Genomic DNA, 26,259 nt, shown 5'->3' on the forward strand with positions numbered 1-26,259 from the left:
GGCAATGCGGAGTGAATAAATTAGCAGTGTGGCGGTGCTGGGCTCCAGGAGAAGGGGCGCGTTTGGCCTCCAACAGCCGGAGGGACAGCCCCTTGGGCTCCTTACTCAGGTAATTACCATATTAATAAAAGCGATTTTCTAGACAAATGACAACACTTAGGGTAGTAATACTAGTATATTTTAATACAAAACGAGCAGACTGATGTGAAAAAATCCAGGTGACAGAATCCCTTTAACATAGCAAGGACGGATTCGTCAAACTCCATTGAAAGTCAAATGGAAGACAAAGTAGTGTGAATATAAAATAAAAATTCCATATAGTTTTAGAGGTTTTGTTTCTAAGATATTCCTTATGTGGTAAAACTGACATGTTAACTACATTCTACAGGTCAATACGATTACAACAATACATTTATAAAAACTTTGAAAAAATGTTCTTTTAATTGTCATAATTGTCTAACCCCCCCCCCCCCCCCATAACTCTTTTATATTTACGTCTGCAGAGCTGTGTGAGAGCTAATTTTTGTGGGACAATCTGTATGCATGTATGAGTTTTTAATCAATGTTTTTTACCTTTTTTTTTTTCCTTTACAGCTTTCACCGTACAAGATAAATACAATTATATTTTAATAGTTCAGGCCATTTGGGATGTGGCAATATTTAAAAAGTAGTTTTTTTATTTATTTGTTAAATGAGGAAATGGTGTGATTTAAAATGTTATATTTTTTGTTCTCTTTTTATATGTTTAAAAACTTTTTTTTAAACTTTTTTACATTAATTTTTAGTTCCCCTAAGGGACTTTAATGGGATCATCAGATTGTTTCTTCCGTAGACTGTAATGATTTAACACTGCAGTTTATGGGAGAATCATTTAATTCCTATCAAGCCTGGCCCCTTTGAGCCTTCAGAAGGCTGGATGGTACCATAGCAACAAATGGTGCCTTCGATCTTGGCTCGGGGAGGACCCGTTCTGGTCCTGATAGCACAGCGCTCCCGGAAAATAACCACTCAGATGCAGTGGTCGCAATTGACTGTCACACAAGGTGTAAAACAGCTGTGGTGCCACCCAGATCCCTCCGACCATGGGCATACATGTTTGCCCGATATCCGGAACAGGTCAAAGTGGTATATTCTGTTCCTCTGACTGCTCCACACATTTGAATGAGGCTTAAAAAACTACTGAACAACAGAACTTATTCACATGACTGTGTCCTATATCTGTGAAAAATGAATAGCTTCCATGTGCTTTCTGTTTTTTTCTCAGTGCCGCCAATGGAAATGGCTTTTCTGATCTGCAAAAAACAGACTAGAATAAGACATGCAGTGAGTTTCAGGCACACGGAGGTGTTTAAAAAACAAACAACTGTGTGAATAGCTACATACATATGTAATGGACAGCACATGGGAGAAAAATGTGTGTGAATAAGCTCTTACAGAAACAGCCCCAATCAAGTATATGGAACAGATTTCCATTAGCTGAGGTTCCTACAACTGATCTGCCACATATGAACATACCTAACAGGCCTCCAGACTAAAAAAAATATCAAGGAGCCGATGGCTCCTAACCTGAAAAATTTAGGAGCCAAATTTCAATTTTTAATCGCCAAATTTTAAATACATATAATTACGGTATAATAAAAAAAATTAAAACACACATGTCTTACCTAGGGTTGTCACAAAATTTTGACTCGATTTAGATACCATAAAAAAGTATTGCGATACTTTAATAGTATTTATCTTTTTATATTAGATATTTTAATAGTTCGCACTTTTTCGGACTAGGCGATATGTAATTTTTTTAATTGTTTAGATATTTTATATGTAAAATTGGGCAAGGGGGTGATTTAAACTTAAAGGGGTTATCCCATTTTAGACAATAGGGGCATATCGCTAGGATATGCCCCCCTTGTCTGATAGGTGCGGGTCCCACCTCGGGACCCGCACCTACAAGGAGAACGTAGCCGGGGAGAGTTGTGGCTGGAGGATCCCGAGTTTCCCGGGGTCTGTCCACCACCAGGCGCAGCTCCCCGCCTCTCCCATTGAAGTGAATGGGAGCACACCGCGCATACGCGGTCACCGCTCCCATTTATTTCTATGGGGCCAACGGAAATAGCCGAGCCAGCACCTATCAGACAATGGGGGCATATCCTAGCAATATGCCCCCATTGTCTAAGATGGGATAACCCCTTTAATATTTTAGTAAAACCTTTTTTTTTTTTTACTTTTTATTTAATAACTATTTCCCCCCTTAGGGGCTAGACACTGGGATCTTTCATCCCTTGTCCTATTCAATCTGATAGAACTGTATCAGGGTGAATAGAATCTCACACTGTCCTTGGTGCTCTGTGCTTTGTGCACACAGCAGCAGAAAGGTTACCATGGCAGCCAGGGCTTCAGTAGCGTCCTGGCTGCCATGGTAACCGATCGGAGCCCCAGGCTTACACTGCTGGTGCTCCGATCGGAACTGCCACTGCCACCAAAGATAATAATACTTGGGGGGGAGTTGGGAGCGCACTGCGCCACCAATGATTCTACTTTATAATACTGGGGTTGGGGGGGAGGTTTGGTGCACTGTGCCACCAAAGAATATAGTTTATGCTTAATACAAACGCAGGCTGCGCTGTGGGTGCCGGCCATATCCGGCACCCAGCCTCTATGACTGCACGCTGCGATCCGCCGCTATTAACCCCTCAGGTGCCGCACCTGAGAGGTTAATAGCGGCAGATCACAGCGCACAGTCATAGAGGCTGGGTGCCGGGTATGGGATGTGTCCGGCACCCGCAGCCTGCGTTTGTATCAAACATAAACTATATTCATTGGTGGTGCAGTGGCCACAGCCCCTCCCCTCCTCCTCCCTGCTATCAGCCCATTGGTGGCAGTGGCAGCAGCAGTGCAGGGCGGAGGGACTGCCTCCTTCTACCATGTGCTGTTGAGAAGAACATGGCACGCGCTGACAGCAGTAGAGGGTTATTTCTAGCTTTGTTAGAAAGGTATTATCACGTACTATATGATGTCTGATTTTCATTTTTACATTGATCATGACATAACGCCTTTAAGTATTGCAAGTAAACCATAATCAGATTTCAGTTTTACTAATCACATCATATAGGATAACTTTATGAAGGTGTACTCCTACCTGAGATTTCATCTGTATGCTCCCATTTATACTGAGGTGTAGAATACATATCTATTTTAGTAGGTCCATTCTCTATAGGGAGTGACGTATTTATTGTATGATAATCCACTGGTGTCCCGTTAACTGTTACAAGCAGTACCTGTCATGAAGAATTGGCAAATGATACTCAAATCAAATTTAAGAATTAACTTACTCTGTAGAATATCATAGCATAATACAAACCATAGCCTAAGGTAACTCAGTTGCCGTATTGTCGGATATGATATGGCTGCACTGGTTTTCACTAAGGCCCCTTTCACACGAGCGAGTTCGAGTTCTCCGCACGGGTGCAATGTGTGATGCGAACGCATTGCGCCCGCACGGAATCCGGACCCATTCATTTCAATGGGGCTGTGTACATGTGCGCTGGTTTTCACGCATCACTCCTGCGTTGCGTGAAAATCGCAGCATGTTCTATATTCTGCGATTTTCACGCAACACTGGCCCCATAGAAGTGACTGGAGCTGCGTGAAAATCGCATTGCATCCGCAAGCAAGTGCGGATGCGATGCGTTTTTCACGCATGGTTGCTAAGAGATGATGTTTGTATACATTTGGCTTTTTATCATGCGCGTGCAAAATGCATTAAATCGCATTGCACCTGCGCGATAAAAACTGAACGTGATCGCAGGCAAAACTGAATGACTTTGCCTGCGAAATCGCGCATTTTTTTACTGAACACATTTGCAAGGCATCCGGACCTAATCCGGACATGCTCGTCTGGGGCCTAAGACTTTCAAAATCACTGCATATGGGCCATAATATCTAGATTATCATTCATTCTGCATAAATGTAAATTCCTAATTAAAGTCATGCATGCATGTGTTCTAACTGGTCATCTGACTGCACCAGCATACATCCCTGTTTTGGAAGCATGATCGCCTGATATATTCTCATATATAGACTACCCAGTTTTACAACTGAACATGCATATAAGGCTACTCAGGTATGTGATGACATGAGTACGCCAAACCAGTGAAGCACAATCGTTAATAAACTCTTGCTTGTATACTAACATCAGATGGCTTGTATTCATCTTGAGTCATGGAAAGAAGCTGCAAAACCAAATCAGGAAAGAAAATTAATGGAAGCCACAATGAATCTAATGCTCTGGAATTAAACTACTCACACAGCATTGCAACAAAATGAAAGCAACACACAACACACACCTGACATTAAAGTAAAACAGTAGCTAAAATGCAATAACAATGCATAAACAATAAGGAATTGATTTTAAAAACGTCATTACATAAGTAGCTGTTTTAGCTGACTACTTGACTTTTTTTTTTTGCATATATACATATACAGTATTGTGTTTTAGCTACAGTTTATTCTTTAATGAAGCATTTGCAATACAACAATTAAATCGTTTAAGGTATATAAAATGCCTGCGTAATGTCACTTTTGTAATTTTCTGTAGTCAACGGAAATGATATAGGGGTAAAATGTTGATGCAGAACTGCATCAAAAGGACTACAGTATGGGAATATTAGTGATTTGCAATAAAAACATAGTAAGACTGGTCACACATAAAACAACTCTATTGTAGCAATGAAACAAGCGTAGAATTTACAAGCAAGAGAATATTTGTAAAGTTCAGCATCCTAACAATTAAACTATTAATAAGCTAGTCAGATCAGGAGATGGCAAGCAACTGAAGACCTCATGCACATGGTCATGTTATGGCTTTGAGTTGTATGATACCTATAGACATATTTGGGGCCTGCTGTATGAGCCAGATCCCATACAGAGATATACTGAGTTATTTTCTAACTGACTGTGATGGAAAACAAATTGTGTCATGCTCCATATAACAGAGAACATCTTAGTAAGATGGTGCTGGAATAACAAAGTGCTTACAGTCCTGGGGTACAGAGCCACAGGCACTTTATATGTGCCACCATACAGGTCTTACAAACCCTTTTGTGTGACGAAGTTGTCAAGCAAACTGTACTCTCATAGGTCTAACCACTGAATGATTTATACTCAAAAGCAACAATTACAAAGTTATATGCACCACAAGGAATGGTCCAAGTGCCATCCTGTTTTCCTGTACATCTTATGCTTTTTTCAAATAAATCAGTAATAGGTCTGTACAGTGTGATCCCTGCAATAACCAGGGCCAGTTTTCTACATTTTGCTGACATCAGTGTATTCATAGAATAATACAAAATGTTTTTAACGTCTCACTTCTTTATAATCATCTAGCTGAATACAGGCTTACTTTTCGCTCATCTGTGGGATACTGAGTAGCATACCACAGACTTCGTCTTCTTTCCGCAGTAAGTGCAGGTGGGCTGCAGTCTCCCTCTATCTCACCTTCTTCATTCTCCTTATTTTCTTCAAAGATCACCTACAAAATTAGAATGCAGTCATTACAAAAGTCATTCTTAAATTACAACATATCCTGATAGTTTCAAATGTTGTGACAAGCCTCCTTTAATACCCTGCTAACAGTTTCCACAAGAGAAAAAAAGTACAAAGATATAAGTCCCTATTAATAAATTTGGTGCATTCTGCACCAACGGACCTTATACTAAGATTGACTTTGTAACGCCAGTCTTAGTATATCTCCCCCATTGTCAGATACTTGTTGGGGTCCTGTTTTTTATGGTGGCAAACTGTGCTGTTCTTAGTGCTAAAGTAGAAACCCTGATGGAGTCCAATGCCACCCTTGTCAACATAACCTTTATTGTCCCACCCTATGCTCCTCCATGAAATGTCACATTTATTAATATTATACAATAGTTTACTTTAGGCTTCAGCCCAGTGACATACCTCTATGGTAACCCAATTGCAACTCTGTACATAACTGAGCCATCATCCAGGTGTGCATATGAGACCAAACACAATTTTTATTTCACTCTTCTGGCTAATTCTGCAAAACACTGTTCAATTATTCTGGAAAATGAATCCTAATCGGCTCACACTTTACTACTGAAATGCACAGGAAACAAGAAACAGACTGTACAAGGGCAGGACAACTCAATGATCAATAGAGATCAATGACAAAGTGAAAATGCTAACTGACTTACAGTACTGTATTAGTCTGAAAACAAATAGGTCCATTAAGAGTATGATACAGTTGTATTTAAGTGGTTTCTTTAATGTGTTTTCCTTGGAGCAAGAAAAATCCAAGGATCAATACAAATAAATAATTAATAAAATGTTACACTTACGACAGGTTCTTGCAGCCAAAGGCGTATTAGAGTCGCCAGCGTGTAATACAGTACTAAAAGCATGACAGGGTTGGTGTAGTGGTACCAACTTATGTCTGGATTTGCTAAGAATTTCCATGTACTTGAACAGTTGGTCTGAACTATCGAAGTGACACCAAACAACCTATGATAGAAGAACAAATAAACACATATAACTTATTTGTTGCAGAGCGATGTACTGTTCAATACTGCAGCTCCCTAATTTCATAAAACTATATTCAAGTTCAGATAGGTAAGTTGACCTATTTTTTTAATGTTATTTTTAACTTATTTAGAATTTCAGCTTGTGCCAAATGAGATCAGATTTGTCACCTCAATATGCTGCCCAATATAAAGACAAAATATTAAAAAATATTATAGAGACCCATTTTTGCCATTGTAATGGGGTCCTTTCTCTTCTGTGTGAACCACAGTATATTATGTACTTGTCTGTATTGGACATTTGTGATTTAAATAGTGCGGGAAAGTGGGATGCTCAATTTGCTGTTCTACCAGACATGGGTTTGTAACTTTTTTGCTTGGTGATCGCTACGTACTGTGAGCGTTATGTTATCCTGCATGAAGTATGTACAGTATATGTAACATCGGACCACTTCCATTTATCCGTTCTTGCCACTGTGTGACTTTCATGTGAAATGTGAATTTCAGTTCATAGTTTTTTTGTGTTTATATAAGAGGAATGTTATATTTGGATCGTGCTCACTCATTTGTTGAAGGCACTTTGTATTGGAAGCATATACTTCTGGGTCTGTATTTGATTTAGCATTATGCCGTTACTGTATGCTTGTGAAACATGCACTCTTTTATTCTGTTCCTACTGTATTTATGTCAGCATGATGATACAGTTAATAAAACGCCAAATACAAAGATTTTATGTTACTTTAGGCACAGTACAGGCATACATACTGGTGTATACAGTCATGGCCGTAAATGTTGGCACTAGAGTTGAGCGGACACCTGGATGTTCGTGTTCGACGGGTTCATAAAAAAGTTCGAGTTCGGGACCCGAACTTGACCCCGAACCCCATTGAAGTCAATGGGGACCCGAACTTTCGAGCACTAAAATGGCTCTAAAAATTTAATGGAAAGGGCTAGAGGGCTGCAAATGGCATCGAAATGTGGTTAAGAGCATGGCAAGTGCTCTGCCAACAAATGTGGATAGGGAAATGACTTTAAATAACATAAAATACGTAAAAATAAAAAATAATAATCTTGATCTAGGAGGACAAGGTCCATATGGAGTAGTAGGTTGAGGAGGCAGTGGATGTGGCGGTGTAGGTGGAAGCGGCGGAGGAGGAGGTAGCCTACATAGATTTTTGGTTTTAAATTTATTAATATTTTTGTAAATTATGGTACACCCCAAAACATTGGGAAATATAACCTGTGATAACCCCCTCCAGTCATGCTAAACACACATTCAGACAATACATTGGCTGCAGGGCAGGCCAGCACCTCCAAGGCGTAAAGGGCAAGCTCAGACCATGTGCCCAATTTGGAGACCCAGAAGTTGCAGGGGGCAGACCCATCAGTCAGTTCGCGTAGACGTGTGCACACATACTGCCCCACCATGTCGCACGTCCCGAATGGATATCTGCTCTATCAACTTTCGATGTTCTTGTCTGTGCCTACCATGTTGATCACGGTTAGCGGCGAATCAGGGTTCCACGCCGGAGAGAAAGCGTGAGAAAGAGAGACCATATCCAAGGGAGATCAATGGATGAAATTTAATTGTGATCGAGCGGAAATGTGGGAGAAGCTATTAAAACGGAAGAATTTAAGGAAAGGCAATTACACACTCCCGACTCGGGGAGGTAGTGACGATAAATAATACAGGACTCTTAAGATGCCCTGTTATTGGAATGATTAATAGAAAATTATAGGGAATGTCACACGGGTATTTCGGATTTGGAAACGTTAGACAGGAGAGGCCCTGCTGCCGCTTTGTTGACTATAGATAACTTCTGCCTGATCGCACGTCCCCGTGACATCCACAATCTATTTGGATATCTTCTCTATCAACTTTCGATATTCTTCTCTGAGCCTACCATGTTGATCACGGTTATCAGCGAATCAGGGTTCCACGCCGGAGAAGGAGCGTGAGAAAGGGATACCACATCCAAGGGAGGTCAATGGCTGCAATGTGATCGAGCTGAAATGTGGGACAAGTTATGAAAGCAGAAGGATCGAATAAAAGGGCCAATTAAAGACAAATTTTACAAATTTAATTCCCTGTCACCTATGCAGAGCATGGGTTTTTCATCGCCAGAAATTGGTTAATGTCACCCACCAATGAAACAGATGATTTTTAAAAATTTCGGTCCCTGTAACCTATGCAGAGCAGGGGTTTATTCACGGCAAAAATGGTAAAATGTCACCCAAGAATGTAACAGAAATTTATTTGAAATGTATTAACCTGTCTAGTAGGTAGAGCAGGGGTATATCACAGCCAAAAAATGGTGAATTTCACCCGAATGTGTAACAGACAAATTAATGATTTTTTTTTACCTGTCTACTAGGTATAGCAGTGGTATATCACACCCAAAAATTGGTGAATTTCACCCGAAAATGTAACAGACAAATTAATGATTTTTTTTTACCTGTCTACTAGGTAGAGCAGGGGCATATCACACCCAAAGTTTGGTGAATTACACCCGAATATGTAACAGACAAATTAGTGAAATGTTACCTGTCTACTAGGTAGAGCAGGGGTATATCACAGCTAAAAATTGGTGAATTTCACCGAATATGTAACAGACAAATTAGTGAAAAGTTTTTACCTGTCTACTAGGTACAGCTGGGGTATATCACACCCAAAAATTGGTGAATTTCACCCGAATATGTAACAGACAAATTAGTGAAATGTTACCTGTCTACTAGGTAGAGCAGGGGTATATCACACCCAAAGATTGGTGAATTACACCCGAATATGTAACAGACAAATTAGTGAAATGTTACCTGTCTACTAGGTAGAGCAGGGGTATATCACAGCTAAAAATTGGTGAATTTCACCGAATATGTAACAGACAAATTAATGATTTTTTTTTACCAGTCTACTAGGTATAGCAGTGGTATATAACAGCCAAAAATTAGTGAATTTCACCTGAAAATGTAACAGACAAATTAGTGAAATGTTTTTACCTGTCTACTAGGTACAGCAGGGGTATATAACACCCAAATATTGGTGAATTTCACCTGAATATGTAACAGACAAATTAGTGAAATGTTACCTGTCTACTAGATAGAGCAGGGGTATATCACACCCAAAAATTTGTGAATTTCACCCGAATACGTAACAGACAAATTATATATATTTTTTTTACCTGTCTACTAGGTATAGCAGTGGTATATGACACCCAAAAATTAGTGAATTACACCCGAATATGTAACAGACAAATTAGTGAAATGTTACCTGTCTACTAGGTAGAGCAGCGGTATATCACACCCAGAAATTTGTAAATTTCACCAGAAAATGTAACAGACAAATTAGTGAAATGTTTTTACCTGTCTACTAGGTATAGCAGTGGTATATCACACCCAAAAATTGGTGAATTTCACCAGAAAATGTAACAGACAAATTTGTGAAATTACATCAAATAAAATAAAATAAAATACGTACAAATTAAAAAAAATAAACTTGATGTATGAGGTGGAGGTCCATATGGATTAGGAGTTTGAGGAGGCGGTGGACGTAGCGGTGTAGGTGGAAGCGGCGGTGGAGGAGGACGATGTAGCCAACACTGGTTTTTTATTTTAACTTTAATTTATTTATTATTATTTTTTAATTAGGGTACACTCCAAAAGAGTGTGAAATATCCAAAATACAACAATGAGCAATTGAGCTGTAGTATAACAATGGCTGGTTAAGGCCGGTATACATGTCTATTCTGCACAAGGTACGGACAATTCCTGTGGGATCCATGCCTGGTTTATTTTAATGAACGTGAGCTTCTCCACATCGGCTGTGGACAGGCGGCTGAGCTTGTCTGTGATAACGCCCCCTGCCGTGCTAAACACACGTTCAGACAATACACTGGCTGCAGGGCAGGCCAGCACCTCCAAGGCGTAGAGGGCAAGCTCAGGCCATGTTTCCAATTTGGAGACCCAGAAGTTGAAGGGGGCAGACCTGTCATTCAGTATGTGTAGGCGTGTGCACACATATTGCTCCACCATGTTGCTGAAATGCTGCCTCCTGCTAAGACGTTCCATATCAGCTGGTGGTGCTGGTTGTTGTGGCGTGCTGACAAAGCTTTTCCGTATTTCAGCCATGCTAACCCTGCCTTGGGGTGCTGGTGGTGCCCCAGCTGCGTTGGCGTCCTCTTCCTCCTCCTCTGCCTTCGCCTTGTGCTTCCACTGTCAGATGGGAATGCCACGAGCAGCGTGTCTACCAGTGTGTGCTGGTACTCGCGCATATTACGATCACGGTCCAGTGAGTGAATTAAGGACGGTACATTGTCCTTGTAACGGGGATCCAGCAGCGTGGCCACCCAGTAATCAGCACAAGTTAGAATGTGGGTAACTCGGCGGTCGTTGCGGAGACACTGCAGCATGTAATCACTCATGTGTGCCAGGCTGCCCAGAGGCAACGAAAAGCTGTCCTCTGTGGGAGGTGTATCGTCTGTGTCCTCTGTATCCCCCCAGCCATGCACCAGTGATGGCCATGAGCTGGTTTGGGTGCCACCCTGCTGTGAACACTGTTCCTCCTCCTCCAACTCGTCATCCTCCAACTCGTCATCCTCCAGAACTGTGCCCTGGCTGGACAATTGTGTACCTGGCGTTTGTGGGTGCAGGAACCCACCCTCGGAGCCACTTGTGAATGACTGGCCGGAAACCCTATGAAATGATCCCTCTTCCTCCTCCTGTGCCACATCCTCTTCCATCATCGCCAGCAGCGTTTTTTCAAGGAGGCATAGAAGTGGGATTGTAACGCTGAGAACGGCGTTATCGGCACTGGCCATGTTGGTGGAGTACTCGAAACACCAACACAGGTCTCGCATGGAGGCCCAGTCATTAGTGGTGAAGTGGTGCTGTTCCGCAGAGCGACTCACCCGTGTGTGCTGCAGCTGAAACTCCACTATCGCCTGCTGCTGCTCGCACAGTCTGGCCAGCATGTGCAAGGTGGAGTTCCACCTTGTGGGCATGTGGCATATGAGGTGGTGAGCGGGAAGGCCAAAGTTACGCTGCAGAGCTGACAGGCGAGCAGCAGCAGGGTGAGAACGCCAAAAGCGCGCACAGACGGCCCGCACTTTATGCAGCAGCTCTGACATATCGGTGTAATTTTTAAGTAACCTCTGCACCACCAAATTCTGCACATGCGCCAGGCAAGGGATGTGCGTCAAACTGGCTAGTCCCAGAGCTGCTACGAGATTTCGCCCATTATCGCACACCACCAGGCCAGGCTTGAGGCTCACTGGCACCAACCACTCATCGGTCTGTTGTTCAAGGCCCGTCCACAGTTCCTGCGCGGTGTGGGGTTTGTCCCCCAAACAGATAAGTTTTAAAACTGTTGAAAATATGGATGGGCACTCTATATGGAGGTATAGGACACAATTTATTTCAACATAAAATCTATAACAGTAAAATACAATGGATAAAAATGTATGTATTAAAAGAAAATAAAAATGCATATAAATACAACTTGATATCTTGTCTGGAGAAAAGGCGCAAAAAATCCTCAATCCTCACCACGCTATTCCCATGAGGTTTGTGTAGCTCATGAGGAGAGGAAGAGAGGACAACTGCGCAATAATTTCAATCCAAATAGATGGTATTCATTCAAGGTGTAACAATCAAATATAGCAATGGCATGTGTGCCCAATAGTCCAGGCTTCTTAAGAACGTATTAAATATTGCGTATATGTCCTATATTCAAATATAAAACGCACAATTGTGCTGAATTACCGCTGGCTGATCTTGTTTCTAAATGTATCCAAGATATACAAACAATATTCCGCATGTGCTGATAGTCTGGTTACAAAATGTATCTGATCTCCGTTATGTCAACAGGGAGAATGTTGCGGTTCAACCTATTGGTGGTTGTTATCATGGAGAAGTCCTTAGTTAGTTACTACGTACAGTTCGTTATTTCTCCAGCCGGGAAGTACACGTGGGACGCTACATACTCTATAGCCGGGACGCCGGCCCTTGAAAGAAGTAGGAACCCACTCAGGAGACCCCGCAAATAAAGAACTAGGCAAAGGTAAGCCCAGAATCTGGGTATAAAATCTATGAGGCAAAATAGTAAAGTTACCCTAAGGAGAAATAACGAACTGTACGTAGTAACTAACTAAGGACTTCTCCGTGATAACAACCACCAATAGGTTGAACCGCAACATTCTCCCTGTTGACATAACGGAGATCAGATACATTTTGTAACCAGACTATCAGCACATGCGGAATATTGTTTGTATATCTTGGATACATTTAGAAACAAGATCAGCCAGCGGTAATTCAGCACAATTGTGCGTTTTATATTTGAATATAGGACATATACGCAATATTTAATACGTTCTTAAGAAGCCTGGACTATTGGGCACACATGCCATTGCTATATTTGATTGTTACACCTTGAATGAATACCATCTATTTGGATTGAAATTATTGCGCAGTTGTCCTCTCTTCCTCTCCTCATGAGCTACACAAACCTCATGGGAATAGCGTGGTGAGGATTGAGGATTTTTTGCGCCTTTTCTCCAGACAAGATATCAAGTTGTATTTATATGCATTTTTATTTTCTTTCAATACATACATTTTTATCCATTGTATTTTACTGTTATAGATTTTATGTTGAAATAAATTGTGTCCTATACCTCCATATAGAGTGCCCATCCATATTTTCAACATTTTTAATCCTACTTTGAGGGGTGTCTCAATTTTGGTTGGTGCACCTGCCTTGAGAGAGCAGAGGTGAGCGGATCTCTTAAAAACTTTTTTCAAGTTTTAAAACTGCCTGCTGTCGTTTACCCCAGGCTGTGCTTAAGTTGGTGGTAAAGGTGTTATGCTGACCGGATGAGGAGCCGGTAGAGGATGAGGAAGCGGAGTAGGAGGAGGAAGTAACAACAGGAGGCAAACTGAAGCGCCCTGCAATCCTCGGTGGTGGAAGGACATGCGCCAAACTGCTATCCGCCTCAGGCCCAGCCGCCACTGCATTTACCCAGTGTGCTGTTATGGAGATATAACGTCCCTGACCGTGCTTACTGGTCCACGTATCCCTAGTGAGGTGGACCTTGCCACAGATGGCATTGCGCAGTGCACACCTGATTTTGTCCCCCCACTTTGTCCCCCACGCCTGGAAAACTAGTGGCGGCTGGGCACGACGTACTGTGGGACAGCCACCGCCATAAGACTTTTAAAACTCTCCGTCTCCACCAGACAGAATGACAGCATTTCAAAGGACAGTAATTTTGAAATGCTGGCATTCAGGGCCAGGGATCGCAGGTGGGTAATTCCTCTTCCGCTCTAGTGTTTGGGAGATGGAGAGCTGAATGCTTCCGTGGGACATTGTGGAGATGCTTGGTGACCCAGGTGGTGGTGTTGCTGGCAGATCCTCTGTTTGCGGGGTGGCAGGTGGTACTGTCAGTGCAAAGATGGATGAAGAGGCCGAGACTGCAGCAGAAGGAGCCAGAGACCTTGCTTGGTTTTTGAGGTGTCTACTTCACTGAAGCTTGTGCTTTGCACTTAGATGCCTGGTCATGCAGGTTGTGCTCAGGTTGAGAATGTTTATGCCTCGCTTCAGACTCTGATTGCGCAGCGTGCAAACCACTCGTGTCTTGTCGTCAGCACATTGTCTGAAGAACTGCCACGCCAGGGAACTCCTTGGAGCTGGCTTTGGTGTGCTCGGTCCCTTGCTGCGGTGGGCAGTAGCAGGTGTACTGTCTAGGGGACGGCTGCTCCACTTTTGCACCCTGCTCCCTCTTCTGCTGTGCTGGTGGCTCTGTGCGACCACCGCCTCTTCCTCCAAACTACACAGGTCACTCGCACGACCTTGATTCCATGTAGGGTCGAGGACCTCATCGTCCTCCACATCATCTTCCACCCAGTCTTCACCCCTGCCCTCCTTGTCGGTCTGCATACTATCGAAAGCCACAGCAGTTGGCACCTGTATTTCATCATCATAAGAAACGTGCTCCGGTGGTCCTCCCATGTACTCATCTTGAAACATAAATGGTTGGGCATCAGTGCACTCAATCTCTTTCACCTCTGGGGCAGTGCTAGGTGGATGGCCCTGGTAAACCCTGCTAGCAGAGTCATCAAAAAGCAGAGGAGACTGCTGCATGACTTGGTGCGTAAACTGCTTGGCTGATTTGCAAGGGGGTGAGGTGAAAGACTGATGGACATCGGCTGCAGATGCCAACTCTGATCTTTCAGCAGGACACTGAGTGGGAGACAATGTAAAGGAACTGGAGGCACTATCAGCAACCCAATCTACTATTGCCTGTACTTGTTCTGGCCTCACCATTCGTAAAGCCGCATTAGGCCCGACCAAATACCGCTGAAGGTTCTTTCGCCTACTCGCACCTGAGGAAGGTGTTTCACTTGTGCGTGTAGCTGGCACAGATCGATCACGTCCTCTCCCTGCAACAGGAGCTCCACCAGCACGCTCTCCTCATATTTCTCAAATTTAAGATCTTGCCCAAAATGGGTGTTTTTTTAATAGCAGAATAGAACAACAGTATCTAAAGGGTGTATCTCACACTGACAGCTGCAGACAAGGCCGCAAATTAAGTATTTTGCCCAAAAAGGGTGTTTTTTGAATAACAGAATATGACAGCAGTATATAACACTTGAATTTCACACTGACAGATGCAGATAAGACCACAAATTAATTATTTTGCCCAAAAAGGGTGTTTTTTGAATAACAGAATATAACAGCAGTAAATAACGCTTGAATTTCACACTTACAGATGCAGCAAGGGCTGTAAAATTTTGTATTTTGCCCAAAAAGGGTGTTTTTTAAAACCCAGAAAATGATTGTTGTATTTCTAGCTTAAATTGCACACTGACTAATGCGGCAGAGGCCCCAGATGGAGGGTATTGCCAAAAATGGGTGTTTTTTAAAACCCAGAAAATTATTGAAGTATTTCAAGCTTGTTTTTAACAATCACAGATGCAGCAAAGGCTGCAATATTAAGTACTTTGCCCAAAATGGGTGTTTTTTTAATAACAGAATATGACAGCAGTATATAATGCTTGAATTTCACACTGACAGATGCAGACAAGGCTGCAAATTAAGTATTTTGCCCAAAAAGGGTATTTTTTTAATAACAGAATATGAGAGCAGTATATAACGCTTGAATTTCACACTGACAAATGCAACAAGGGCTGTAAAATTGAGTATTTTGCCCAAAAGGGGTGTTTTTTAAAACCCAGAAAATTATTGTTGTATTTCTAGCTTAAATTGCACACTAACAAATGCTGCAAAGGCACCAGATGTAGGATATTGCCAAAAATGGGTGTTTTTTTAAACCCAGATTATTATTGCAGTATTTCAAGCTTGGATTTGAATGTCACAAAAGCACATATTCTGTGCCGATGCACTGAGCTTGGATAAAATGGCCGCCGCCCACCCCAGGTGAATTTAAAGGAGCATCACATGCTTGAAACAATCTTATTGATCCACAATTTTGAAAGGGTGCCAATAATTTTGTCCAGCCCATTGTTGGAGTTTGGTGTGACATTATGTTCAATTTGCTTTTTTTCCTCCCTTTTTTGGTTTTGTTCCAATACACACAAAGGGAATAAACATGTGTATAGAAAAACATGTGTTACTGCACTACTTTTCTGTGAGAAATACTTCATTTTCTTGAAAAATTTCAGGGGTGCCAACATTTACGGCCATGACTGTATAATCAGTGTCCATGTTTGGTGCAGATGAATGAGGCTTAATTCTTCAATATAAGGGTTATGTTTCTTGTTTGCTCTTGATTACAAATTGCTATTCAGTTTCAATATAAACTGTAATATGTGATTCCAAGATCAAGGGATTTAATGCAATAAAGCCCACATCTTGTATATATTATGTCATGTAGCATATCTTCACTATAAACTAATGTAACTATTTGCAAATCTGCAAAATTATAAAACCCCTTGTATTTTGAGAGCAGACCCAGCAGGGGACACCCTTAATTCATGCAATCATTTAAAATTCATGCAAATGTCACAAAGCGCACGTAAGGTCAGTGACAAGCATGCACAGCGATGAGCTTTGCTACATGGTTCAGCACTAATCTGGAAATGCCAAGATCTGTTGCTTGAGGGGAGCTATATCCCGTTTAAACTACAGAAGGCAAGTTAATGCACCTTCCTTAAAAGAGTAATGTATTGATTGTCTGGTGAGCCCTGTCCGACTCTATTGTAAATCAATAAAATAGTAGTCCCACAGTCAGCTGTATGTGTTTTAAAGGGCTACACTGTTTACATTTCAAGCAGTCATATTGGCATTTTGAAAATTTCATGCAAAAATGTATGGCTTATGAAAGGCTCTCTTGTGATTAATATCCCTACTTCAAAGAATTACAGTAGCAACAGCCAGGAAGTTATAAGCCTCTAAAATTGCTGCTGGCTGATGGAAAGTGAAATCACAGGATGAATGAAGCCTGCTTACTCAATTTAGCAAAAACTAAACAAAACCACACATTAATTAACATCTTCTCATCAGCAAAACATCTCCTGAAGCAGAATGCTGTTCTGTCCAGGACTCTGCATTAGCTGCAATTGACAGAAGTTTTTAATAAACATGAGACTGCAAATTTGGGACAATGCATAAAGGGGGGGGGGGGGGGGGGGGGTTAGCAAATACAGCCTTTGAACCACATTGAGACTGAATTCACCTATGCAGTTTAGTCTACTTTCACACTCGCGTTTGGTGCGGATCCGTCATGGATCTGCACAGACCGATCCGTTCAGATAACACAAACGTCTGCATCCGTTCAGAACGGATACGTTTGTATTGTTTTTAACATAGCCAAGACAGATCCATCTTGAACACCATTGAAAGTCAATGGAAGACGGATCAGTTTTTCTATTGTGCCAGATTGTGTCATAGAAACGAATCCGTCAATATTGACTTACATTGTGTGTCAGAACGGATCCGTTTGGCTCAGTTTCATCAGACGGACGCAGCGTTTTGGTGTCTGCCTCCAAAGCGGAATAGAGACTGAACGGGGGCAAACTGATGCATTCTGAGCTGATCCTTTTCCATTCAGCATGCATTAGGGCAAAACTGATCCGATTTGGACCGCTTGTGAGAGCCCTGAATGGATCTCACAAACGGAAAGCCAAAACACCAGTGTGAAAGTAGCCTTAGATGCAGTTTTTTGAGCCAACTCAGAAGTGGATCCAAAATATAAGAGAGCTATAAGACTTTCCTTTACACTTCCATTCTTATTGGATTGACTCCTTACTCTGGCTCCAAAAAAAAAAAAGAAAAAAGAAAAACTGCATGTGTGAATACAGACAAACCACAAAAGCTGAAGTGTGTGTACATATCTATATATCTATATATAGATATATATATATATATATATATATATACAGTACAGACCAAAAGTTTGGACACACCTTCTCATTCAAAGAGTTTTCTTTATTTTCATGACTATGAAGGCATCAAAACTATGAATTAACACATGTGGAATTATATACATAACAAACAAGTGTGAAACAACTGAAAATATGTCATATTCCAGGTTCTTCAAAGTAGCCACCTTTTGCTTGGATTACTGCTTTGCACACTCTTGGCATTCTCTTGATGAGCTTCAAGAGGTAGTCACCTGAAATGGTCTTCCACCAGTCTTGAAGGAGTTCCCAGAGATGCTTAGCACTTGTTGGCCCTTTTGCCTTCACTCTGCGGTCCAGCTCACCCCAAACCATCTCGATTGGGTTCAGGTCCGGTGACTGTGGAGGCCATGTCATCTGGCGCAGCACCCCATCACTCTCCTTCATGGTCAAATAGCCCTTACTTTCAAAGTTTTCCCAATTTTTCGGCTGACTGACTAACCTTCATTTCTTAAAGTAATGATGGCCACTCGTTTTTCTTTACTTAGCTGCTTTTTTCTTGCCATAATACAAATTCTAACAGTCTATTCAGTAGGACTATCAGCTGTGTATCCACCTGACTTCTCCTCAACGTAACTGATGGTCCCAACCCCATTAAGGCTACTTTCACACGAGCGTTCGGAGTGGATCCGTCTGATGTTTCATCAGACGGATCCGCTCCGATAATGCAGACGTTTGCATCCGTTCAGAACGGATCCGTCTGCATTATTACTTAGAAAATGTTCTAAGTCAGAAAGTAGCCTGAGCGGATCCGTTCAGACTTTACATTGAAAGTCAATGGGGAACGGATCCGCTTGAAGATTGAGCCATATGGTGTCATCTTCAAGCGGATCCGTCCCCATTGACTTCCATTATAAGTCTAGACGGATCCGCTCGCCTCCGCACGGCCAGGCGGACACCCGAACGCTGCAAGCAGCGTTCAGGTGTCCGCTTACTGAGCGGAGCGGAGGCTGAGCGCTGGCAGGCGGATGCATTCTCAGTGGATCCGCCTCCACTGAGAATGCATTAGGGCCAGACGGATGCGTTCGGGGCCGCTCGTGAGCCCCTTCAAACGGAGCGCACGAGCGGACACCTGAACGCTCGTGTGAAAGTAGCCTTATAAGGCAAGAAATCCCACTTATTAAACCTGACAGGGCACACCTGTGAAGTGAAAACCATTTCAGGGGACTACCTCTTGAAGCTCATCAAGAGAATGCCAAGAGTGTGCAAAGCAGTAATCAAAGCAAAAGGTGGCTACTTTGAAGAACCTAGAATATGACATATTTTCAGTTGTTTCACAGTTGTTTGTTATGTATATAATTCCACATGTGTTAATTCATAGTTTTGATGCCTTCAGTGTGAATCTACAATTTTCATAGTCATGAAAATAAAGAAAACTGAGAAGGTGTGTCCAAACTTTTGGTCTGTACTGTATATCTAAGAGAATCCAAGCGGCACAAAACCCAATGAGAAATAAATTAAGAGTGTGCCAATGTTATCAGACCCCGATGTCTGATCTGTTGCTAATATATAGAACAAATCCTCAGCACTCCTAGTTGATGAACAGGTGTGACGTTTCAGTCCTGTCATAGAACCATTTTCAAGAATGCTTGCAAATGGTTCTGTGAGAGGACTGCAACATCGCACCTGTTCACATGGGTGAATAAAGAGTTTTTCATCAACTAGGAGTGCTGCGGATGTCTCCTAATATATATATATATATATATTTATATATACAGTATATATATTAACAGCCCTAAATTGCACACAAACACAGAGAATGCCAAGAGTGTGCAAAGCAGTAATCAAAGCAAAAGGTGGCTACTTTGAAGAACCTAGAATATGACATATTTTCAGTTGTTTCACACTTGTTTGTTATGTATATAATTCCACATGTGTTAATTCATAGTTTTGATGCCTTCAGTGTGAATCTAAAATTTTCATAGTCATGAAAATAAAGAAAACTCTTTGAATGAGAAGGTGTGTCCAAACTTTTGGTCTGTACTGTATATATAAAATGTGTTACATTATAAAAAAATATTATACCAAATTAATGTTGAAATTATTTTCATCATTATAATAGTTTGGACTTAATGGGCATCTGTCAGCAGATTTGGGACCAACACAGATGTCTTCAGCTGCCAAGTGCACATGCAAAAGGTCAGCCAGTTTCATAGGTACAAATCTACTGACAGATGCCCTTTAACTGCATTATTAGGTTCCCTTTAAAGGGCTGTTTCAGGAAGACAATCCCTTTTTAAAATGAAACCAGCTTCTCTCATCTCTGACGATCTGCTGTTATTGCTCGAGGAAACCATGTCTCAGCATACATTTCCCCTGCAGAGGTAGCAATGAAATGTAACATTATATGGCCACTATTCAAATGAATGTAACGCACAGTCATGCAGGTTTCATCAAAGGGAAGAAGCTCTTACAGGGCAGCCCTCTGTTCTGGTAGGATGACCCCTGTATAATACACTGCTCAAAAAAATAAAAGGAACACTTAAACAACACAATGTAACTCCAAGTAAATCACACTTCTGTGAAATCAAACTGTCCACTTAGGAAGCAACACTGAGTGACAATCAATTTCACATGCTGTTGTGCAAATGGAATAGACAACAGGTGGAAATTATAGGTAATTAGCAAGACACCCCCAATAAAGGAGTGGTTCTGCAGGTGGTGACCACAGACCACTTCTCAGTTCCTATGCTTCCTGGCTGATGTTTTGGTCACTTTTGAATACTGGCCGTGCTTTCACTCTAGTGGTAGCATGAGACGGAGTCTACAACCCACACAAGTGGCTCAGGTAGTGCAGCTTATCCAGGATGGCAAATCAATGCGAGCTGTGGCAAGAAGGTTTGCTGTGTCTGTCAGCGTAGTGTCCAGAGCATGGAGGTGCTACCAGGAGACAGGCCAGTACATCAGGAGACGTGGAGGAGGCCGTAGGAGGGCCACAACCCAGCAGCAGGACCGCTACCTCTGCCTTTGTGCAAGGAGGAACAGGAGGAGCACTGCCAGAGCCCTGCAAAATGACCTCCAGCAGGCCACAAATGTGCATGTGTCTGCTAAAACGGTCAGAAACAGACTCCATGAGGGTGATATGAGGGCCCAACGTCCACAGGTGGGGGTTGGGCTTACAGCCCAACACCATGCAGGACGTTTGGCATTTGCCAGAGAACACCAAGATTAACAAATTCGCCACTGGCGCCCTGTGCTCTTCACAGATGAAAGCAGGTTCACACTGAGCACATGTGACAGACGTGACAGAGTCTGGAGACGCCGTGGAGAACGTTCTGCTGCCTGCAACATCCTCCAGCATGACCGGTTTGGCATTGGGTCAGTAATGGTGTGGGGTGGCATTTCTTTGGAGGGCCGCACAGCCCTCCATGTGCTCGCCAGAGGTAGCCTGAATGCCATTAGGTACCGAGATGAGATCCTCAGACCCCTTGTGAGACCATATCCTGGTGCGGTTGGCCCTGGGTTCCTCCTAATGCAAGACAATGCTAGACCTCATGTGGCTGGAGTGTGTCAGCAGTTCCTGCAAGACGAAGGCATTGATGCTATGGACTGGCCCGCCCGTTCCCCAGACCTGAATCCAATTGAGCACATCTGGGACATCATGTCTCGCTCTATCCACCAACGTCACGTTGCACCACAGACTGTCCAGGAGTTGGCAGATGCTTTAGTCCAGGTCTGGGAGGAGATCCCTCAGGAGACCGTCCGCCACCTCATCAGGAGCATGCACAGGCATTGTAGGGAGGTCATACAGGCACGTGGAGGCCACACACACTACTGAGCCTCATTTTGACTTGTTTTAAGGACATTACATCAAAGTTGGATCAGCCTGTAGTGTGTTTTTCCACTTTAATTTAGAAACATAGAATGTGTCGGCAGATGAGAACCATTTGGCCCATCTAGTCTGCCCAATATACTGAATACTATGAATAGCCCCTGGCCCTATCTTATATGAAGGATGGCCTTATGCCTATCCCATGCATGCTTAAACTCCTTCACTGTATTTGCAGCTACCACTTCTGCAGGAAGGCCATTCCATGCATCCACTACTCTCTCAGTAAAGTAATACTTCCTGATATTACTTTTAAACCTTTGCCCCTCTAATTTAAAACTATGTCCTCTTTTTTTTCTACTTTTAAATATTCTGTCCTCTTTTACCTTCTTGATACCCTTTATATATTTAAAAGTTTCTATCATATCCCCTCTGTCTCGTCTTTCTTCCAAGCTATACATGTTAAGGTCCTTTAATCTTTCCTGGTAAGTTTTATCCTGCAATCCATGTACCAGTTTAGTAGCTCTTCTCTGAACTCTCTCCAAAGTATCAATATCCTTCTGGAGATATGGTCTCCAGTACTGCGCACAATACTCCAAATGAGGTCTCACTAGTGCTCTGTAGAGCGGCATGAGCACCTCCCTCTTTCTACTGGTAATTCCTCTCCCTATACACCCAAGCATTCTGCTAGCATTTCCTGCTGCTCTATGACATTGTCTGCCTACCTTTAAGTCTTCTGAAATAATGACCTCTAAATCCCTTTCCTCAGATACTGAGGTTAGGACTGTATCACTGATTTTATATTCTGCTCTTGGGTTTTTACGCCCCAGGTGCATTATCTTGCACTTATCAACATTAAATTTTAGTTGCCAGATTTTTGACCATTCCTAAATCCTTTTCCATTTGGTGTATCTCTCCAGGAACATCAACCCTGTTACAAATCTTTGTGTCATCCGCAAAAAGACACACCTTACCATCGAGGCCGTCTGCAATTTCGCTGATAAAGATATTAAACAATACGGGTCCCAGAACAGATCCCTGAGGTACCCCACTGGTAACAAGACCTTGGTCTGAATATACTCCGTTGACTACAACCCTCTGTTGCCTGTCCCTCAGCCACTGCCTAATCCATTCAACAATATGGGAGTCCAAGCCCAATGACTGCAATTTATTGATAAGCCTTCTATGTGGGACAGTATCAAAAGCCTTACTAAAGTCTAGATAAGCGATGTCTACTGCACCTCCTCTATCTATTATTTTAGTCACGCAATCAAAAAAATCAATAAGATTAGTTTGACATGATCTCCCATGCTGTTTTTCATCTTTCAATCCATGGGATTTTAGATGTTCCACAATCCTCTCCTTAAGTATGGTTTCCATTAGTTTCCCCACTATTGATGTCAGGCTTACTGGCCTATAGTTGCCCGATTCCTCCCTACTCCCTTTTTTGTGAATGTGCACAAAATTTGCTAATTTCCAATCTTCTGGGACGACTCCTGTTGCCAGTGATTGGTTAAATAAATCTGTTAATGGTTTTGCTAGTTCACCGCTGAGCTCTTTTAATAGCTTTGGGTGTATCCCCTCAGGCCCCTGTGACTTATTTGTATTAATTTTAGACAGCTGACTTAGAACCTCTTTCTCTGTAAAGACACATGCATCAAAAGATTCATTAGTCTTCTTTCCTAACTGAGGTCCATTTCCTTAATTTTCCTTTGTAAAAACTGAACAGAAGTATTCATTGAGGCAGTCAGCTAGTTCTTTATCTTCTTCCATATACCTTCCTTCTTTTGTTTTTAATTTGGTAATTCCTTGTTTTAGTTTCCTTTTTTCATTTATGTATCAGAAGAATGCCTTATCGCCTTTTTTCCCTGACTGAGCTAATTTCTCTTCTGCCTGTGCTTTAGAAGCTCTTATAACTTGTTTGGCCTCTCTCTGCCTAATCTTATAAATTTGCCTGTCATCCTCGTTTTTTTTTTTTATAACTCCTAAATGCTATATTTTTGTTTTTAATGATTTTGGCCACTTCTGCTAAGTACCAGAGTGGTCTCTTCCATTTTTTGCTTTTACTGACAAGCCTAATGCAATTTTCTGTTGCCTTCAATAGTGCCACTTTTAAGTAGTCCCATTTCTCCTGGACTCCAATGAAACTGTTCCAATCTGATAGGGACTCGTATACCACTAATCTAATTTTAGAAAAGTCAGTTTTTCTAAAATATAAAACTTTTGTTTTTGTGTGGTGTGACTCAGTCACTGTACTTATAGTAAACCACACTGACTGGTGATCACTAGATCCCAAGCTTTTCCCTACAGTAATATCATATATCAAATTCCCATTTGTGAATACTAAATCTAAAATGGCCTCCTTCCGGGTTGGCTCCTCAACTACTTGCTGTAGAGATAATCCCAGTAGGGAATTTAGAATATCTGTACTCCTGGCAGAACTAGCTATTTTGGTTTTCCAGTTTACATCTGGAAGATTGAAGTCTCCCATAATGATAACTTCCCCCTTCAATGTCATTTTAGCTGGTTCCTCAACTAGTAGATCATCTAATACTTTGACTTGGCTAGGTGGTCTATATATCACACCTACACGAGTTACCTTATGATTATCAAGCTGCAAGGTAACCCAAACTGACTCTAAATTGTTCTTGCTAACTTGTATCAAATTAGATTTTATGTTATCTTTCACATACAGGGCCACCCCTCCCCCTTCTTGCCTTCTCTGTCTTTCCTGTATAGAGAGAACCCTGGTATTGATATATCCCAGTCATTACTCCCCTTGAACCACGTCTCAGTAACAGCCACTACATCTATATTCTCAGATGCCATTATAGCCGCAAGTTCATTGATCTTTTTCCCTAAACTGCGAGCATTTGTAGACAAGAATCTGATCTTGTCATTTCTTAACCTTTGTGCTACTGGCATCTTCTGGCATTGTTCCGGGGGGCAGTTGGACTGCTGGATTATGACTCTTTTGCCCCCCTTTCCTAGTTTAAATGCTCCTTAGCAAATACTTGGAACTGTTCACCAAGGACATTCGTTCCCTTGAGAGAAAGATGCAAACCATCTTTCTTGTACAGTTCTTTTCCATTCCAACAAGAGCTAACATGAGACACAAAGCCAAACCCTTGGTTCAGACACCATTCACCAAGCCATACATTGAATTCCTTAATGCGCATCTTCCTTTCATGCTGAATGTTATGCACAGGCAAAACTGCAGAGAATGAAACAGTTGATGCAACCTCCCGTATATCCTTTCCAAGTGTGTGAAAAGCTTCTTTCACCTTTGAAACCTCATTGCAAGCCAGATCGTTTGTCCCAAGATGGACAATAACATCCACCTCCCTTTCCTGCTTTGCTTGCCTAACAATATTAAGGATCCGTCATCTATCCCTGCTAGCGGTAGCACCAGGGAGACATCTCACAACACCATTCTCCTCAAACTTCACACCTCTTATGATGGAATCGCCCACCAACAGCTGCTGACTATCAGTCCTCACCTTCTCCTTTTTGTCTTTGGCTGCAGTCTTGCATACTTTAGGCATGGGAGATGATTGTTCTTCACCCACTGTGCTTGAGCCATCCTCCATGTTGCTCTTGCACTCTGAAAGTGCTGCAAATGAATTATGGAGAGCCACAGACTGTGGGACATGTCTTCTATCCACAACTCTCAGTCTGCCAGAACCTACAGTAACCCATCTTCCATTTCTAGGGGGCCTCTGTGGCAGTGGCATTGCAATGTTCTCAGCCTGAGTTTGTTTAATGGTTAATTTAAAAATCTCATATTTCAAAAAGGTAATTTCCTGCTGCATTATGGAGAGCTGTCTACAGATCAGACAGTATCCAAACCTCTGAAGAGTGGAACCTGAAATAAAAGCACAACAATTCCTGCACAGAACCAGGTCTGCCATTGTAAAGAGGGGAAAGATTTTAATCAAACAAATCTTACTTGTTTAGATTGTATCCACCTCCAGATTACCTCCTGAATATCTCCAATGCACTTATCAAAATCAGCACTTGGTAAAATCAGCAAGCTATAATTAGCAAGCTAATACTATGTTCCTATATATACACACACTCCCACAAAGGCTCCTCCCCCAACAGCAAATTAACACCTTACTCGCCTAAGCTCATTTGCTATCAGACAATAGAGATACTGTGTCTAAAAAATTCCTTACCTCTTTTGAAACACAGTGTCTGAGAATCCACCACAAACACCACTGAAGTTCTGCTCTTTTGAAACACAGTGTCTGAGAATCCACCACAAACACCACTGAAGTTATGCTCTTTTGAAACACAGTGTCTCAGAATCCACCACAAACACCACTGAAGTTCTGCTCTTTTGAAACACAGTGTCTCAGAATCCACCACAAACACCACTGAAGTTCTGCTCTTTTGAAACACAGTGTCTGAGAATCCACCACAAACACCACTGAAGTTCTGCTCTTTTGAAACACAGTGTCTGAGAATCCACCACAAACACCACTGAAGTTCTGCTCTTTTGAAACACAGTGTCTGAGAATCCACCACAAACACCACTGAAGTTCT

At 42.1% G+C, this 26,259-nt stretch overlaps 1 protein-coding gene across 5 annotated transcripts in view; it reads right to left on the reverse strand.

Moving 5' to 3' along the window:
• PIEZO2 (piezo type mechanosensitive ion channel component 2) overlaps positions 1–26,259 on the reverse strand; it is a 661,827-nt gene that overhangs the window by 233,076 nt on the left and 402,492 nt on the right. For all 5 annotated transcript variants that reach the window (XM_040432210.1, XM_040432212.1, XM_040432214.1 and 2 more), the window contains exons 8-11: positions 6,354–6,516; positions 5,399–5,527; positions 4,191–4,229; positions 3,137–3,275 (exon numbers count right to left, since the gene is read on the reverse strand). In XM_040432210.1, coding sequence (XP_040288144.1) covers positions 3,137–3,275; positions 4,191–4,229; positions 5,399–5,527; positions 6,354–6,516 — 470 coding nt within the window. The remainder of the gene's footprint in view (positions 1–3,136; positions 3,276–4,190; positions 4,230–5,398; positions 5,528–6,353; positions 6,517–26,259) is intronic.

This window comes from Bufo bufo, chromosome 5 (assembly GCF_905171765.1).
Source record: "Bufo bufo chromosome 5, aBufBuf1.1, whole genome shotgun sequence".
NCBI classification, from domain to species: domain Eukaryota; kingdom Metazoa; phylum Chordata; class Amphibia; order Anura; family Bufonidae; genus Bufo; species Bufo bufo.